At 44.9% G+C, this 12,605-nt stretch overlaps 1 protein-coding gene across 3 annotated transcripts in view; it reads left to right on the top strand.

The window, feature by feature from the left end:
• Positions 1-10: 10 nt before the first annotated feature.
• LOC121555441 (wnt inhibitory factor 1) overlaps positions 11-12,605 on the top strand; it is a 58,446-nt gene continuing 45,851 nt past the window's right edge. For 2 of the 3 annotated variants that reach the window (XM_045221532.1, XM_045221531.1), the window contains exons 1-2: positions 1,624-1,907; positions 2,236-2,375. In XM_045221532.1, coding sequence (XP_045077467.1) covers positions 1,760-1,907; positions 2,236-2,375 — 288 coding nt within the window. In that variant the 5' untranslated portion in view covers positions 1,624-1,759. Of the gene's footprint in view, positions 87-1,623; positions 1,908-2,235; positions 2,376-12,605 lie in introns of those variants that run through there. The other variant, XM_045221533.1, reaches the window with a different exon arrangement.

The raw sequence follows: 12,605 nt of genomic DNA, 5'->3' as shown, positions 1-12,605 counted from the left end.
AGAAAGTCTACCAAAGTCAGTCAGCTGTCTACAGGCAGGGGGCAGGCAGCTCAATGACCTGCTATAAGAACCACCACGTCTAAAAAGTAGGTTCTATCTAGTGTGTGTCTGACAGAATTATATTTAAATGAGTCGTTTTACAAACACATTGTTTTATATGAATATTGATTTAGGAGGTTTGCCTCAAAGGGGAGTCTAAGGGTTGAGCCAATGAAATAGATTCGATTCGATTTTTATTTAGTCACATCCACAGGGTCGCAGATGTAGTTGCAGTGTACAGTGAAATACTTAAGCGCCGAGCTCCAACACTGCATCATTCCTATAATAGTCTATAGGAATCTATAGTCTATTATTTATTGTATTTTGTGAGCACTGTAGACTATTTTGCACAAACCACCTAACTGTATGATAAAGGCCTACTACATAGCCTACTGTATGAGAGACTGTCTTGTATGCATGTCGTGTCACCTTTAGACCAGGTGAGGGCATGATTACATTTACATTTTAGTCATTTAGCAGACGCTCTTATCCAGAGCGACTTACAGTTAGTGAGTGCATACATGTGTGGAATAGGGTTGTAGGAAATGTAGTCTACATTCATTGGAAGTTCACAAATAAGAATTTCGTGATTAATAAAGGTTGTAGGCCTACTGGTTTGAAACATTCTATTGTAGGAGTTTTATGGAGATTTTTTATTTAAAAATAAAATAAAAATGAATTAAAAAATGCTTTATACTCAGTGTAGCCTATGGGATTTGTTCTCCAGTGATCCAGTGAGATTGATTTGAAATATTTAATCAATTGACAAAACTCGGTTGGAATGCAATAAAATAACTAATGTCTGGAATTTCTGCATTCTCACCCGTTTCCACTCAAATACCCCGGAGTCCCATCCTTTAGAAGAAGGCACCAGGTGACATACCACCATCTGAAGTGTTTATCTTGGAGAGTTTATGAGGCTTATAAGACATAGACCACACAGGAAGATGATTTGTCTTGAATTCCCCCCCTTTTTCCTCTTCCTATTCTGGAAGCTTGAATTGAGTCAATGCAACAAAAAAAATATATAATGTTTCAGAGAATAGGTCTACTAGCAACATCATGCAATTCTCATCACCATGTGAATATTTTGTAGGCTATCAATTATATAATGATTGTTATGTTTATTTTACTGGGATTCATCATAGCTCTGTAGCTCAGCTGGTAGAGCACGGCGCTTGTAACGCCAAGATAGTGGGTTCGATCCCCGGGACCACCCATACACAAAAAAAATGTAAGCACGCATGACTGTAAGTCGCTTTGGATAAAAGCGTCTGCTAAATGGCATATTATTATTATTATTATATTATATAAAAACGGATGTGCATGTAAATAAAAAACCCAGGAAAGATTAGACCAATACTCCGACCAATAAATAAGTATTTATAGTGCCAGTTGTTTGTCAACATGTTAAGCCATTTACTTCCCACCGCATGAATCAATAGGCAGGGCATAGCCTAACTAAATGTGCACCAACTCTTTACTGCCCACTGCGCCACCGTGTGGCCACACACCCTCCCTGCAGCGCCTGCTGTGTACAAGTAGCTTGCGACGAAGCGCAGGCGTCTCACTGTCAATGAAAGAGGCTCGCTCTCGGCAGACCAGACTAGAGGACAGTGCCTAACCCAGGATACTCAGACGCACAATTTTAACTACGAGGAGACCGAACGGAGATCAATTCACAATTTAAAGGGTTAGATTTGAGAGGCTGCAACTCAGAATGGCTACCGAAACAGCCTCTGTTTTTCTGTCCCCCTTCAAAACGTGCTTTCTTCTACTTTTGGGTGGTTTGGTGTCCAAAGCTGCGCAGGACCAGCAGGGAAGTTTGTACATGTGGATTGATGCCAACCAAGCCAGAATCCTAATTGGTAAGTAGCGTTTATTTGCAATTAACCAATGTTACAGTGTCACTTGTATTGGCTTAACGTGCATAGAAAAGTTGGATTGTAACTTTAACTTTAAAGGGATGAGTTCCATGCACTGTGACCCCTATTATATTGGACTGAGTTAACATTTTGTAGCCACCCCATGCTCTTTCGCATGTGTTGATGCTCTTGTTGAAATGTCAGTGTGTGTTATTGTGCGGGGTTTGGGGAGGATATCTTTGATCGTGTCAGAGGGAAAGATTGCCCCATTTACAACTGACTTAAGGAAAGGTTAGGGGATCATGTTGTAAATGTGTGTGTGATTGTGCAGGGTTTGAGGAGGATATCTTGATCGTGTCCGAGGGGAAAATGGCTCCATTCACAACTGACTTCAGAAAGGCCCAGCAGAGGATGCCTGCGATACCAGTGAATATCCAGAACGTCAACTTCACCTGGCAAGCTACTGAACAGGTAGGAGACGGTGACAGGATCACATTAGCTTATAGGCCTACCTACATTTGAAAAGAGGAAAATATGTATATTTGATTCCATTTATTGTAAGACTTTTAGTGATCATTGATAGGCCATATCAAAGGCTATTGATCTGAGAACATGCGCGTAATTGTAGCCTAATGCACAATGCGGTGACTAGTGTGCAATTCTATATGGCAAAAAGGCTGTAATTCATTTTGTTTTGATAAAATAATGATACATTTTGTTGTTCTTATTATTTTGAATCGGTAAGGCTAATAGCCTATATTTAGTACGCATTGATTAACCACATTATGCATAAAAAAAAAAAACTCACTTCAAATGAAGAATGTCTTTGAAATTATTGTCTCGATAAAGATCAATAAACTAGGCAAGAGCCACCGACTATCCCCCACACTTAAGCCTTCATTCATAAACTAGTCCACATTTCTTCTGAACTATTGTTTCTCACGCTCTCCCCTACATCAAAGACCCAATTCTGATCAAACAACTACGCAATTTTGAGGTTTAAAAAAATAAGCCTATGTGCGCGGTAGCAGCAGATGATTGATTTTTTTAAAAGAGTTTTAGCTTGAGCTCTCTGACCAGTTTCCTTTTTAATATTCTAATTCCCGTCTCTTGCGGTATTTTACATGTCGGTGTCGTGGAACCTGCCGCCACGGATCAAAGCACCGGGCCGCGGCGAGGCCGCCTCTAGGACATGTGCCAAACATCTGGTCCATCTGCGCATTGAAAACATTGGGTCAAATTCTCAGACGCGTGCCAGACCCAACCCGCGCGCTTTATTGGAACTGAGAGGGAAAAGAAAGTTCCATTTGGGATTCGCTTTGTGCAATGGTGTTATTGCCTTGTTCATAATCTCTGTTATGAGTAACAGCTTTGGCAATAACAGTCAGTGAAGTGGTAAAATATTTTTTTTTATCTACACAAAATGCCTTTCATCAAGTCTTCTCTCTCCTATAAGGGATTTGGTAACCTTACTGTGAGGCCGTTGGACAATATTGACATTTATGTATAACAGACATAAAACGGTTATAAACTATTGATGATAATAATGCAATGAGGATGAAAATGTATCCTCTTTTATGTTCAGAGACTTTGAGCTTCATGAAGACTTCACAAGAGGAGCCTAGGCTAAACATTACCAGTTGTGTGGCACACATCCCTGCAAGGCGGGTCCCCAATATATATATATACAGTGGGGAGAACAAGTATTTGATACACTGCCGATTTTGCAGGTTTTCCTACTTACAAAGCATGTAGAGGTCTGTCATTTTTATCATAGGTACACTTCAACTGTGAGAGACGGAATCTAAAACAAAAATCCAGAAAATCACATTGTATGATTTTTAAGTAATTAATTTGCTTTTTATTGCATGACATAAGTATTTGATACATCAGAAAAGCAGATCTTAATATTTGGTACAGAAACCTTTGTTTGCAATTACAGAGATCATACGTTTCCTGTAGGTCTTGACCAGGTTTGCACACACTGCAGCAGGGATTTTGGCCCACTCCTCCATACAGACCTTCTCCAGATCCTTCAGGTTTCGGGGCTGTCGCTGGGCAATACGGACTTTCAGCTCCCTCCAAAGATTTTCTATTGGGTTCAGGTCTGGAGACTGGCTAGGCCACTCCAGGACCTTGAGATGCTTCTTACGGAGCCACTCCTTAGTTGCCCTGGCTGTATGTTTTCAGGTCGTTGTCATTCTGGAAGAACCAGCCATGACCCATCTTCAATGCTCTTACTGAGGGAAGGAGGTTGTTGGCCAAAATCTCACAATACATGGCCCCATCCATCCTCCCCTCAATACGGTGCAGTCGTCCTGTCCCCTTTGCAGAAAAGCATCCCCAAAGAATGATGTTTCCACCTCCATGCTTCACGGTTGGGATGGTGTTCTTGAGGTTGTACTCATCCTTCTTCTTCCTCCAAACACGGCGAGTGGAGTTTAGACCAAAAAGCTCTATTTTTGTCTCATTAGACCACATGACCTTCTCCCATTCCTCCTCTGGATCATCCAGATGGTCATTGGCAAACTTCAGATGGGCCTGGACATGTGCTGGCTTGAGCAGGGGGACCTTGCGTGCGCTGCAGGATTTTAATCCATGACGGCTTAGTGTGTTACTAATGGTTTTCTTTGAGACTGTGGTCCCAGCTCTCTTCAGGTCATTGACCAGGTCCTGCCGTGTAGTTCTGGGCTGATCCCTCACCTTCCTCATGATCATTGATGCCCCATAAGGTGAGATCTTGCATGGAGCCCCAGACAGAGGGTGATTGACCGTCATCTTGAACTTCTTCCATTTTCTAATAATTGCGCCAACAGTTGTTGCCTTCTCACCAAGCTGCTTGCCTATTGTCCTGTAGCCCATCCCAGCCTTGTGCAGGTCTACAATTTTATCCCTGATGTCCTTACACAGCTCTCTGGTCTTGGCCATTGTGGAGAGGTTGGAATCTGTTTGATTGAGTGTGTGGACAGGTGTCTTTTATACAGGTAACGAGTTCAAACAGGTGCAGTTAATACAGGTAATGAGTGGAGAACAGGAGAGCTTCTTAAAGAAAAACTAACAGGTCTGTGAGAGCCGGAATTCATACTGGTTGGTAGGTGATCAAATACTTATGTCATGCAATAAAATGCAAATTAATTACTTAAAAATCATACAATGTGATTTTCTGGATTTTTGTTTTAGATTCCGTCTTTCACAGTTGAAGTGTACCAATGATAAAAATTACAGACCTCTACATGCTTTGTAAGTAGGAAAACCTGCAAAATCGGCAGTGTATCAAATACTTGTTCTCCCCACTGTATATATATATATAAATCATGTTTTGGGTTTGGGCCCCCCAGATAGCATATGAACCAGTGGAGGCTGCTGAGGGGAGTACAGCTCAAAAATAATGGCTGTAATGGAGCCTAAATGAATCAGGAATGATCAGGGGCAGCTATACCATAAGGACCCCTTATTCATGTCCTCATTACATGTAGTGCAACAAGTCCACTCATGATCTGGAAAGTTCTCTACTTTTTGATAGATTTAAACAAACAATATTGACCATCACCATGGTCACAAAAACCATCTGCCTGATCGATATATGAATTTTGGTTAAAATATGTTACATTTAATTAGGTTTTAGAGTCATAAAGCAACTGATGAAAAAAACTAAATCGCTACTGTGTGTACCACTATGAATGAAGAAAATGGTCACTTTTGTCAACTCCGTAAAAAACATAAACTCTGTCAGATTGTTTGTCTAACGTCAGGGTGGGAATTGAACCTTTTGGTCCACCAGACTGGCATACCAGACACCTGTGCCTCCCCCTCAAGGCAAAGGGGCCCACCAGCTCTAGAGGCCCATACGCCTGTCATCCATGTCTATTTTATTTTTAATTTTTTATGAATAAATCATTTTGACAGTAACCCTCCCAAAACAAGTATAAGGAAATACTAGTGATGAAAGCTACGAAAGCGCCAGTGCAATAAGTGGAGCTTACTCAGGCGTTTCAAAAGCGCATATCAGACCGAGAGCCTAATGCTTCTTAGGCAGGCTAGTTCTTTATGAGTTTTAGTTTAGAAAACGATCTCTCCGCAGAAGCGACAGTTACAGGGATGGTAAAAAACTGCTTGATTGCCGTAGCAACTTCAGGGAAACTGGTCAGAAGGGAGTTCAAATGCAGCAGTTCTGTAACGTCCGTTAATTGAGACTCTCGTTCTCCTTAATTGCCGGCCTCAACACGTTATGGAAATAAATTACATTACATTACATTACATTTATGTCATTTAGCAGACACTCTTATCCAGAGCGACTTACAAATTGGTGCATTCACCTTATAGCCAGTGGGATAACCACTTTACAATGTTTTTTTTTTGGGGGTGGGGTGGGGTAGAAGGATTACTTTATCCTATCCCAGGTATTCCTTAAAGAGGTGGGGTTTCAAATGTCTCCGGAAGGTGGTGAGTGACTCCGCTGTCCTGGCGTCGTGAGGGAGCTTGTTCCACCATTGGGGTGCCAGAGCAGCGAACAGTTTTGACTGGGCTGAGCGGGAACTGTGCTTCCGCAGAGGTAGGGGAGCCAGCAGGCCAGAGGTGGATGAATGCAATGCACTCTTTTGGGTGTAGGGACTGATCAGAGCCTGAAGGTACGGAGGTGCCGTTCCCCTCACAGCTCCGTAGGCAAGCACCATGGTCCTGTAGCAGATGCGAGCTTCAACTGGAAGCCAGTGGAGTGTGCGGAGGAGCGGGGTGATGTGAGAGAACTTGGGAAGGTTGAACACCAGACGGGCTGCGGCATTCTGGATGAGTTGTAGGGGTTTAATGGCACAGGCAGGGAGCCCAGCCAACAGCGAGTTGCAGTAATCCAGACGGGAGATGACAAGTGCCTGGATTAGGACCTGTGCCAAAGGGGTTATCCCACTGGCTATAAGGTGAATGCACCTATTTGTAAGTCGCTCTGGATAAGAGCATCTGCTAAATGACGTAAGTGTAATGTAAATGTACTCTCCGAATGTTGTAGAGCATGAACCTACAGGATCGGGTAAACCGCCTTGATGTTAGCGGAGAACGACAGGGTGTTGTCCAGGGTCACGCCAAGGCTCTTCGCACTCTGGGAGGAGGACACAACGGAGTTGTCAACCGTGATGGCGAAATCATGGAACGGGCAGTCCTTCCCCGGGAGGAAGAGCAGCTCCGTCTTGCCAAGGTTCAGCTTGAGGTGGTGATCCGTCATCCATACTGATATGTCTGCCAGACATGCAGAGATGCGATTTGCCACCTGGTTATCAGAAGGGGGAAAGGAGAAGATTAGTTGTGTGTCGTCTGCGTAGCAATGATAGGAGAGGCCATGTGAGGATATGACAGAGCCAAGTGACTTGGTGTATAGCAAGAATAGGAGAGGGCCTAGAACTGAGCCCTGGGGGACACCAGTGGTGAGAGCACGTGGTGCGGGAGACAGCTTCTCGCCACGCCACTTGGTAGGAGTGACCGGTCAGGTAGGACGCAATCCAAGAGTGAGCCGCGCCGGAGATGCCCAGCTCGGAGAGGGTGGAGAGGAGGATCTGATGGTTCACAGTATCAAAGGCAGCAGACAGGTCTAGAAGGACAAGAGCAGAGGAGAGAGAGTTAGCTTTAGCAGTGCGGGAGAGCCTCCGTGACACAGAGAAGAGCAGTCTCAGTTGAATGACCAGTCTTGAAACCTGACTGGTTTGGATCAAGAAGGTCATTCTGAGAGAGATAGCAGGAGAGTTGGCTAAAGACGGCACGCTCAATAGTTTTGGAGAGAAAAGAAAGAAGGGATACTGGTCTGTAGTTGTTGACATCAGAGGGATCGAGTGTTGGTTTTTTGAGAAGGGGTGCAACTCTCGCTCTCTTGAAGACGGAAGCGACATAGCCAGCGGTCAAGGATGAGTTGATCAGCGAGGTGAGGTAAGGGAGAAGGTCACCGGAGATGGTCTGGAGAAGAGAGGAGGGGATAGGGTCAAGCGGGCAGGTTGTTGGGCGGCCGGCCGTCACAAGTCGCAACATTTTATCTGGAGAGAGAGGGGAGAAAGAAGTCAAAGCATAGGGTAGGGCAGTGTGAGCAGGACCAGCAGTGTCATTTGACTTAACAAACGAGGATCGGATGTCGTCAACCTTCTTTTCAAAATGGTTGACGAAGTCATCCACAGAGAGGGAGGAGGGGGGGAGGGGGAGGAGGATTCAGCAGGGAGGAGAAGGTGGCAAAGAGCTTCCTAGGGTTAGAGGCAGATGCTTGGAATTTAGAGTGGTAGAAAGTGGCCTTAGCAGCAGAAACAGATGAAGAAAATGTAGAGAGGAGGGAGTGAAAAGATGCCAGGTCCGCAGGGAGTCTAGTTTTCCTCAATTTCCGCTCGGCTGCCCGGAGCCCTGTTCTGTGAGCTCGCAATGAGTCATCAAGCCACGGAGCTGGAGGGGAGGACCGAGCCGGCCGGGAGGATAGGGGACATAGAGAGTCAAAGGATGCAGAAAGGGAGGAGAGGAGGGTTGAGGAGGCAGAATCAGGAGATTGGAGGGAGAAGGATTGAGCAGAGGGAAGAGATGATAGGATGGAAGAGGAGAGAGTAGCGGGAGAGAGAGAGCGGAGGTTGCGACGGCGCGTTACCATCTGAGTAGGGGCAGAGTGAGTAGTGTGGGAGGAGAGCGAGAGAGAAAAGGAAACAAAGTAGTGGTCGGAGACATGGAGGGGAGTTGCAGTGAGATTAGTAGAGGAGCAGCATCTAGTGAAGATGAGGTCAAGCGTATTGCCAGAGTGAGTAGGGGGAGGGGCAGAGTGAGTAGTGGGAGGGGCAGAGTGAGTAGGGGGAGGAATTACCTGTATAGGAAGCCCTGGGGACAGGTTGTCTGGACGCTGGACAGCCAATCAATTGGCAGATGCAAACAGATTACCATCTTTAGCAGACAACAGTTCTTTAGGGCTTGAACACACAAAAAAAAGCGATTTGGTTCGTACTGGTGAACCGATGTTTGAGTTGTGTGGTTGCAATAGCAACAGTCCCTTATCTCTGGTATATCTTGGCATGCATCATTCAAGACTAAGTTCATATTGTGTGTCTCAGGAAAGACTGTCTGGGGCGGCAATACTCGGTATAGAAAACAGTCAGTTCCGCTACCTGGACCTAAAAGCCGCGGTGAAAACATTTGCACACACAAAAAAAAAGGAGGCTTCAGGTCTCTCAAGTTGGATTTAATTTGATTTAATTGAATTGACCTTGAATATTGCAGCCCGTTTGTGTAGGCTATTAGCCAGACAAAACCCACTGAGGTCAACAATAAATAGTGGCTGAGTTTATCCTCAAGCCGACTACTTTTCTTCCTCATTGTTAGGCTATTTGATGCGGAATTTTTTATGAAACATTTATAAATAGCATCTAAATATGGTAAATAGCTACAGACAGTATACTGCATAATGACACAACCCATAGTGAGGTAGTGGTTTGGAGGGTGGACTGACTATTATTTGGCATAGTCCCCTGTGTAGCTCAGTTGGTAGAGCATGGCGCTTGCAACGCCAGGGTTGTGGGTTCGTTTCCCACGGGGGGGGGGGCAGCATGAAAAATGTATGCACTCACTAACTGTAAGTCGCTCTGGATAAGAGCGTCTTCTAAATGACTAAAATGTAAAAAAATGTAGACTGGTTTTACGCGCGAACTTTCTATCCAAGCTGGGAGAGAGCGCGAGGACGGCTAACGTCATGCTGGTTCAGGTAGCCTCTACAGGACGGTTGTATACCTTGCTGGGTCCAGAGAAACTGCGCGTCACGCCCTGACCTTAGAGATCCCCTTTATTCTCTGTTTTGGTTAGGTCGGGGTGTGATTTGGGTGGGCATTTTAGTTTTTCTATTTCTATGTTTGGTCGGGTGTGGTTCCCAATCAGAGGCAGCTGTCTATCGTTGTCTCTGATTGGGGATCATACCTAGGCAGCCTTTTTCCCCCACCTTTAGTTTGTGGGATCTTGTTTTTGTATAGTTGCTTTGTAGCCAGCAGAACTTTACGTTCGTTTTGTATTTTGTTGTTTTGTCGGTGTTCACGTAATATATTAATATGTTCGCCTACCACGCTGCACCTTGGTCCGATCCTTTAATCAACGAATGTGACACTGCGTTACGCCAGTGCAGACTCTGTGGCAGGTACCAGCCACTCAGATTCTATTAACCAGACAAATTGTTTTTTATTTCGCCATAATTACACCAAATATCACAAATAAAGGATGAGCTTTGTAATGTTTCTTAAACAACAAATGTATCACTAATAAGAAGTAATGTGGTATATTGCTCAATACAATCGTCTTTTATATATACAGTGTATATTCAAGAGTGTACAAAACATTATAAACACCTTCCTAATATTGAGTTGCACCCCCTTTTTTTCAGAACAGCCTCAATTCGTGGGGCATGGACTCTACAAGGTGTCGAAAGCGTTCCACAGGAATGCTGGCCCACATGTTGACTCCAATGCTTCCCACAGTTGTGTCAAGTTGGCTGGATGTCCTTTGGGTGGTGGACCATTCTACACACGGGGAAACTGTTGAGCGTGAAAAACCCAGCAGCGTTGCCGTTCTTGTCACACTCAAACCGGTGCGCCTGGCACCTACTACCATACCCAGTTCAAAGGCACTTCAATCTTTTGTCTTGGGGTATAATGAATTAGTTAATGATTATTTGATAAAATATTGAATTTGGCCTTTACTAGAAATGCTTTTGATAACACGTTCAATAATGGCTAAACAGACAGTCAAAAAATAAATCATAAGGAATAAGGTTTTGAAGTGTCTGTCCTATAGCTAGGATGATATGAGAAAGATCAGGAAGTATTTTAGTTTCTTGGATATTTAACTCCCTTTTTTTTTCATTGGCACAAAACTACCTCCGTACTTCCATTCATTTTTGAAACCGTTACCAGGTTCCTTCTGACGCGTCACTTGTGGACACCATCGTGTTCGTGAGAGTCTCATCTGTCCATAAAGTATTCGTTTATACCCCGTTCTGACGCTACAGACGTTTGTGAGAAAGACAGATGTTCGGGACGTCTCCTGTCTGATAAACAGCGCTGTAGCACTGACAACTTCCACCGCAGATGCAGAAGGCCGCCATAGGTGGATGCGGTGAATTGAAAACGCAGCCCATACAAAAAAAAAACCCCGGATATCTCTAGCTTAAACGGATGGATATTGATTGGGGATTTTTTTATTATTATGTTAATTTGGATTGACGCACGGTCGACTCTTAAGGATGAAGGGGGGGTTCCGTTACCGTGGTAACACCGCGCCGCGTCAGCGTCAGACGTGAGAATCTCCGTGTCTCTTCGCTAGCAGCAGACAGTTGCAGCAAACTCAAACTAATATTGAAAAACAACCTTAGTGTGTGAACAAAACAATGGAACTAGCCAAGACACACCAGGACAGAGGGCTGAAAGACTGGTTGTTTTTATTGAGGATTTTCAAATGAATCATTTTCCATATATTTACTAATGTTTGTATTGAACTTTTTTTTTATTTTTTATATGTCTGTTTTGAGTATCTGTTGTCAACTCCGTCAGTGGCTTGTCAACTCCATCAGTGATGGAGTCAATATTTTTTTTATTCGGGAAAAATATTTCAATCACTGTTCAGGCAGAGGGGCCCCGCGAAACTGCACTACTCCACTACACATAACATGTGCTGCTTCCGAACAAGGCAGCGTGACAAATCATTTATGAATCATGAGTGAATATAGTGCACTACTTTTGACCAGAGCCCATAGCATCATATTCCCTATATAGTACACTACTTTTGACCAGGGCCCATAGCATCATATTCCCTATATAGTACACTACTTTTGACCAGAGCCCATAGCATCATATTCCCTATATAGTACACTACTTTTGACCAGGGCCCATAGCATCATATTCCCTATATAGTACACTACTTTTGACCAGGGCCCATAGCATCATATTCCCTATATAGTACACTACTTTTGACCAGAGCAAGGAATAGGGTGCCATTTGGGACGCAGGATTGTTCCCCTGCCACACGAGGGGGCTGTCTCTGTCAGGAGGAATCCCAGGGGCCCCATGGGCCACGTGTTACATTGTTAACAGGTCAGAGAGCCATGACCTCACCGCTCCCTGGGTGGGAGGCCCCTGGACCACGGTGCCATTCATTCTTCTATAAAGATCACCCTCTTCTCCTCCTCCTCCTCTTCACCCTCTTCTCCTCCTCCTCTTCACCCTCTTCTCCTCCTCCTCCTCTTCACCCACTTCTCCTCCTCCTCTTCACCCTCTTCTCCTCCTCCTCTTCACCCTCTTCTCCTCCTCCACTTCACCCTCTTCTCCTCCTCCTCTTCACCCTCTCCTCCTCCTCCTCTTCACCCTCTTCTCCTCCTCCACTTCACCCTCTTCTCCTCCTCCTCTTCACCCTCTTCTCCTCCTCCTCCCCTTCACCCTCTCCTCCTCCTCCTCTTCACCCTCTTCTCCTCCTCCTCTTCACCCTCTTCTCCTCCTCCTCTTCACCCTCTCCTCCTCCTCCTCTCCTCCTCCTCCTCCTCTCTCCTCCTCCTCACTCCCTCCTCCTCCTCCTCCTCTTCACCCTCTTCTCCTCCTCCTCCTCTTCACCCTCCTCCTCCTCCTCCTCCTCTTCACCCTCTTCTCCTCTCCTCCTCCTCCTCTTCACCCTCTCCTCCTCCTCCTCCTCTTCACCCTCTTCTTCTCCTCCTCCTCTTCACCC

This window comes from Coregonus clupeaformis, chromosome 7 (assembly GCF_020615455.1).
Source record: "Coregonus clupeaformis isolate EN_2021a chromosome 7, ASM2061545v1, whole genome shotgun sequence".
NCBI lineage: Eukaryota > Metazoa > Chordata > Actinopteri > Salmoniformes > Salmonidae > Coregonus > Coregonus clupeaformis.
This window is presented reverse-complemented; position numbering and strand designations above follow the sequence as displayed.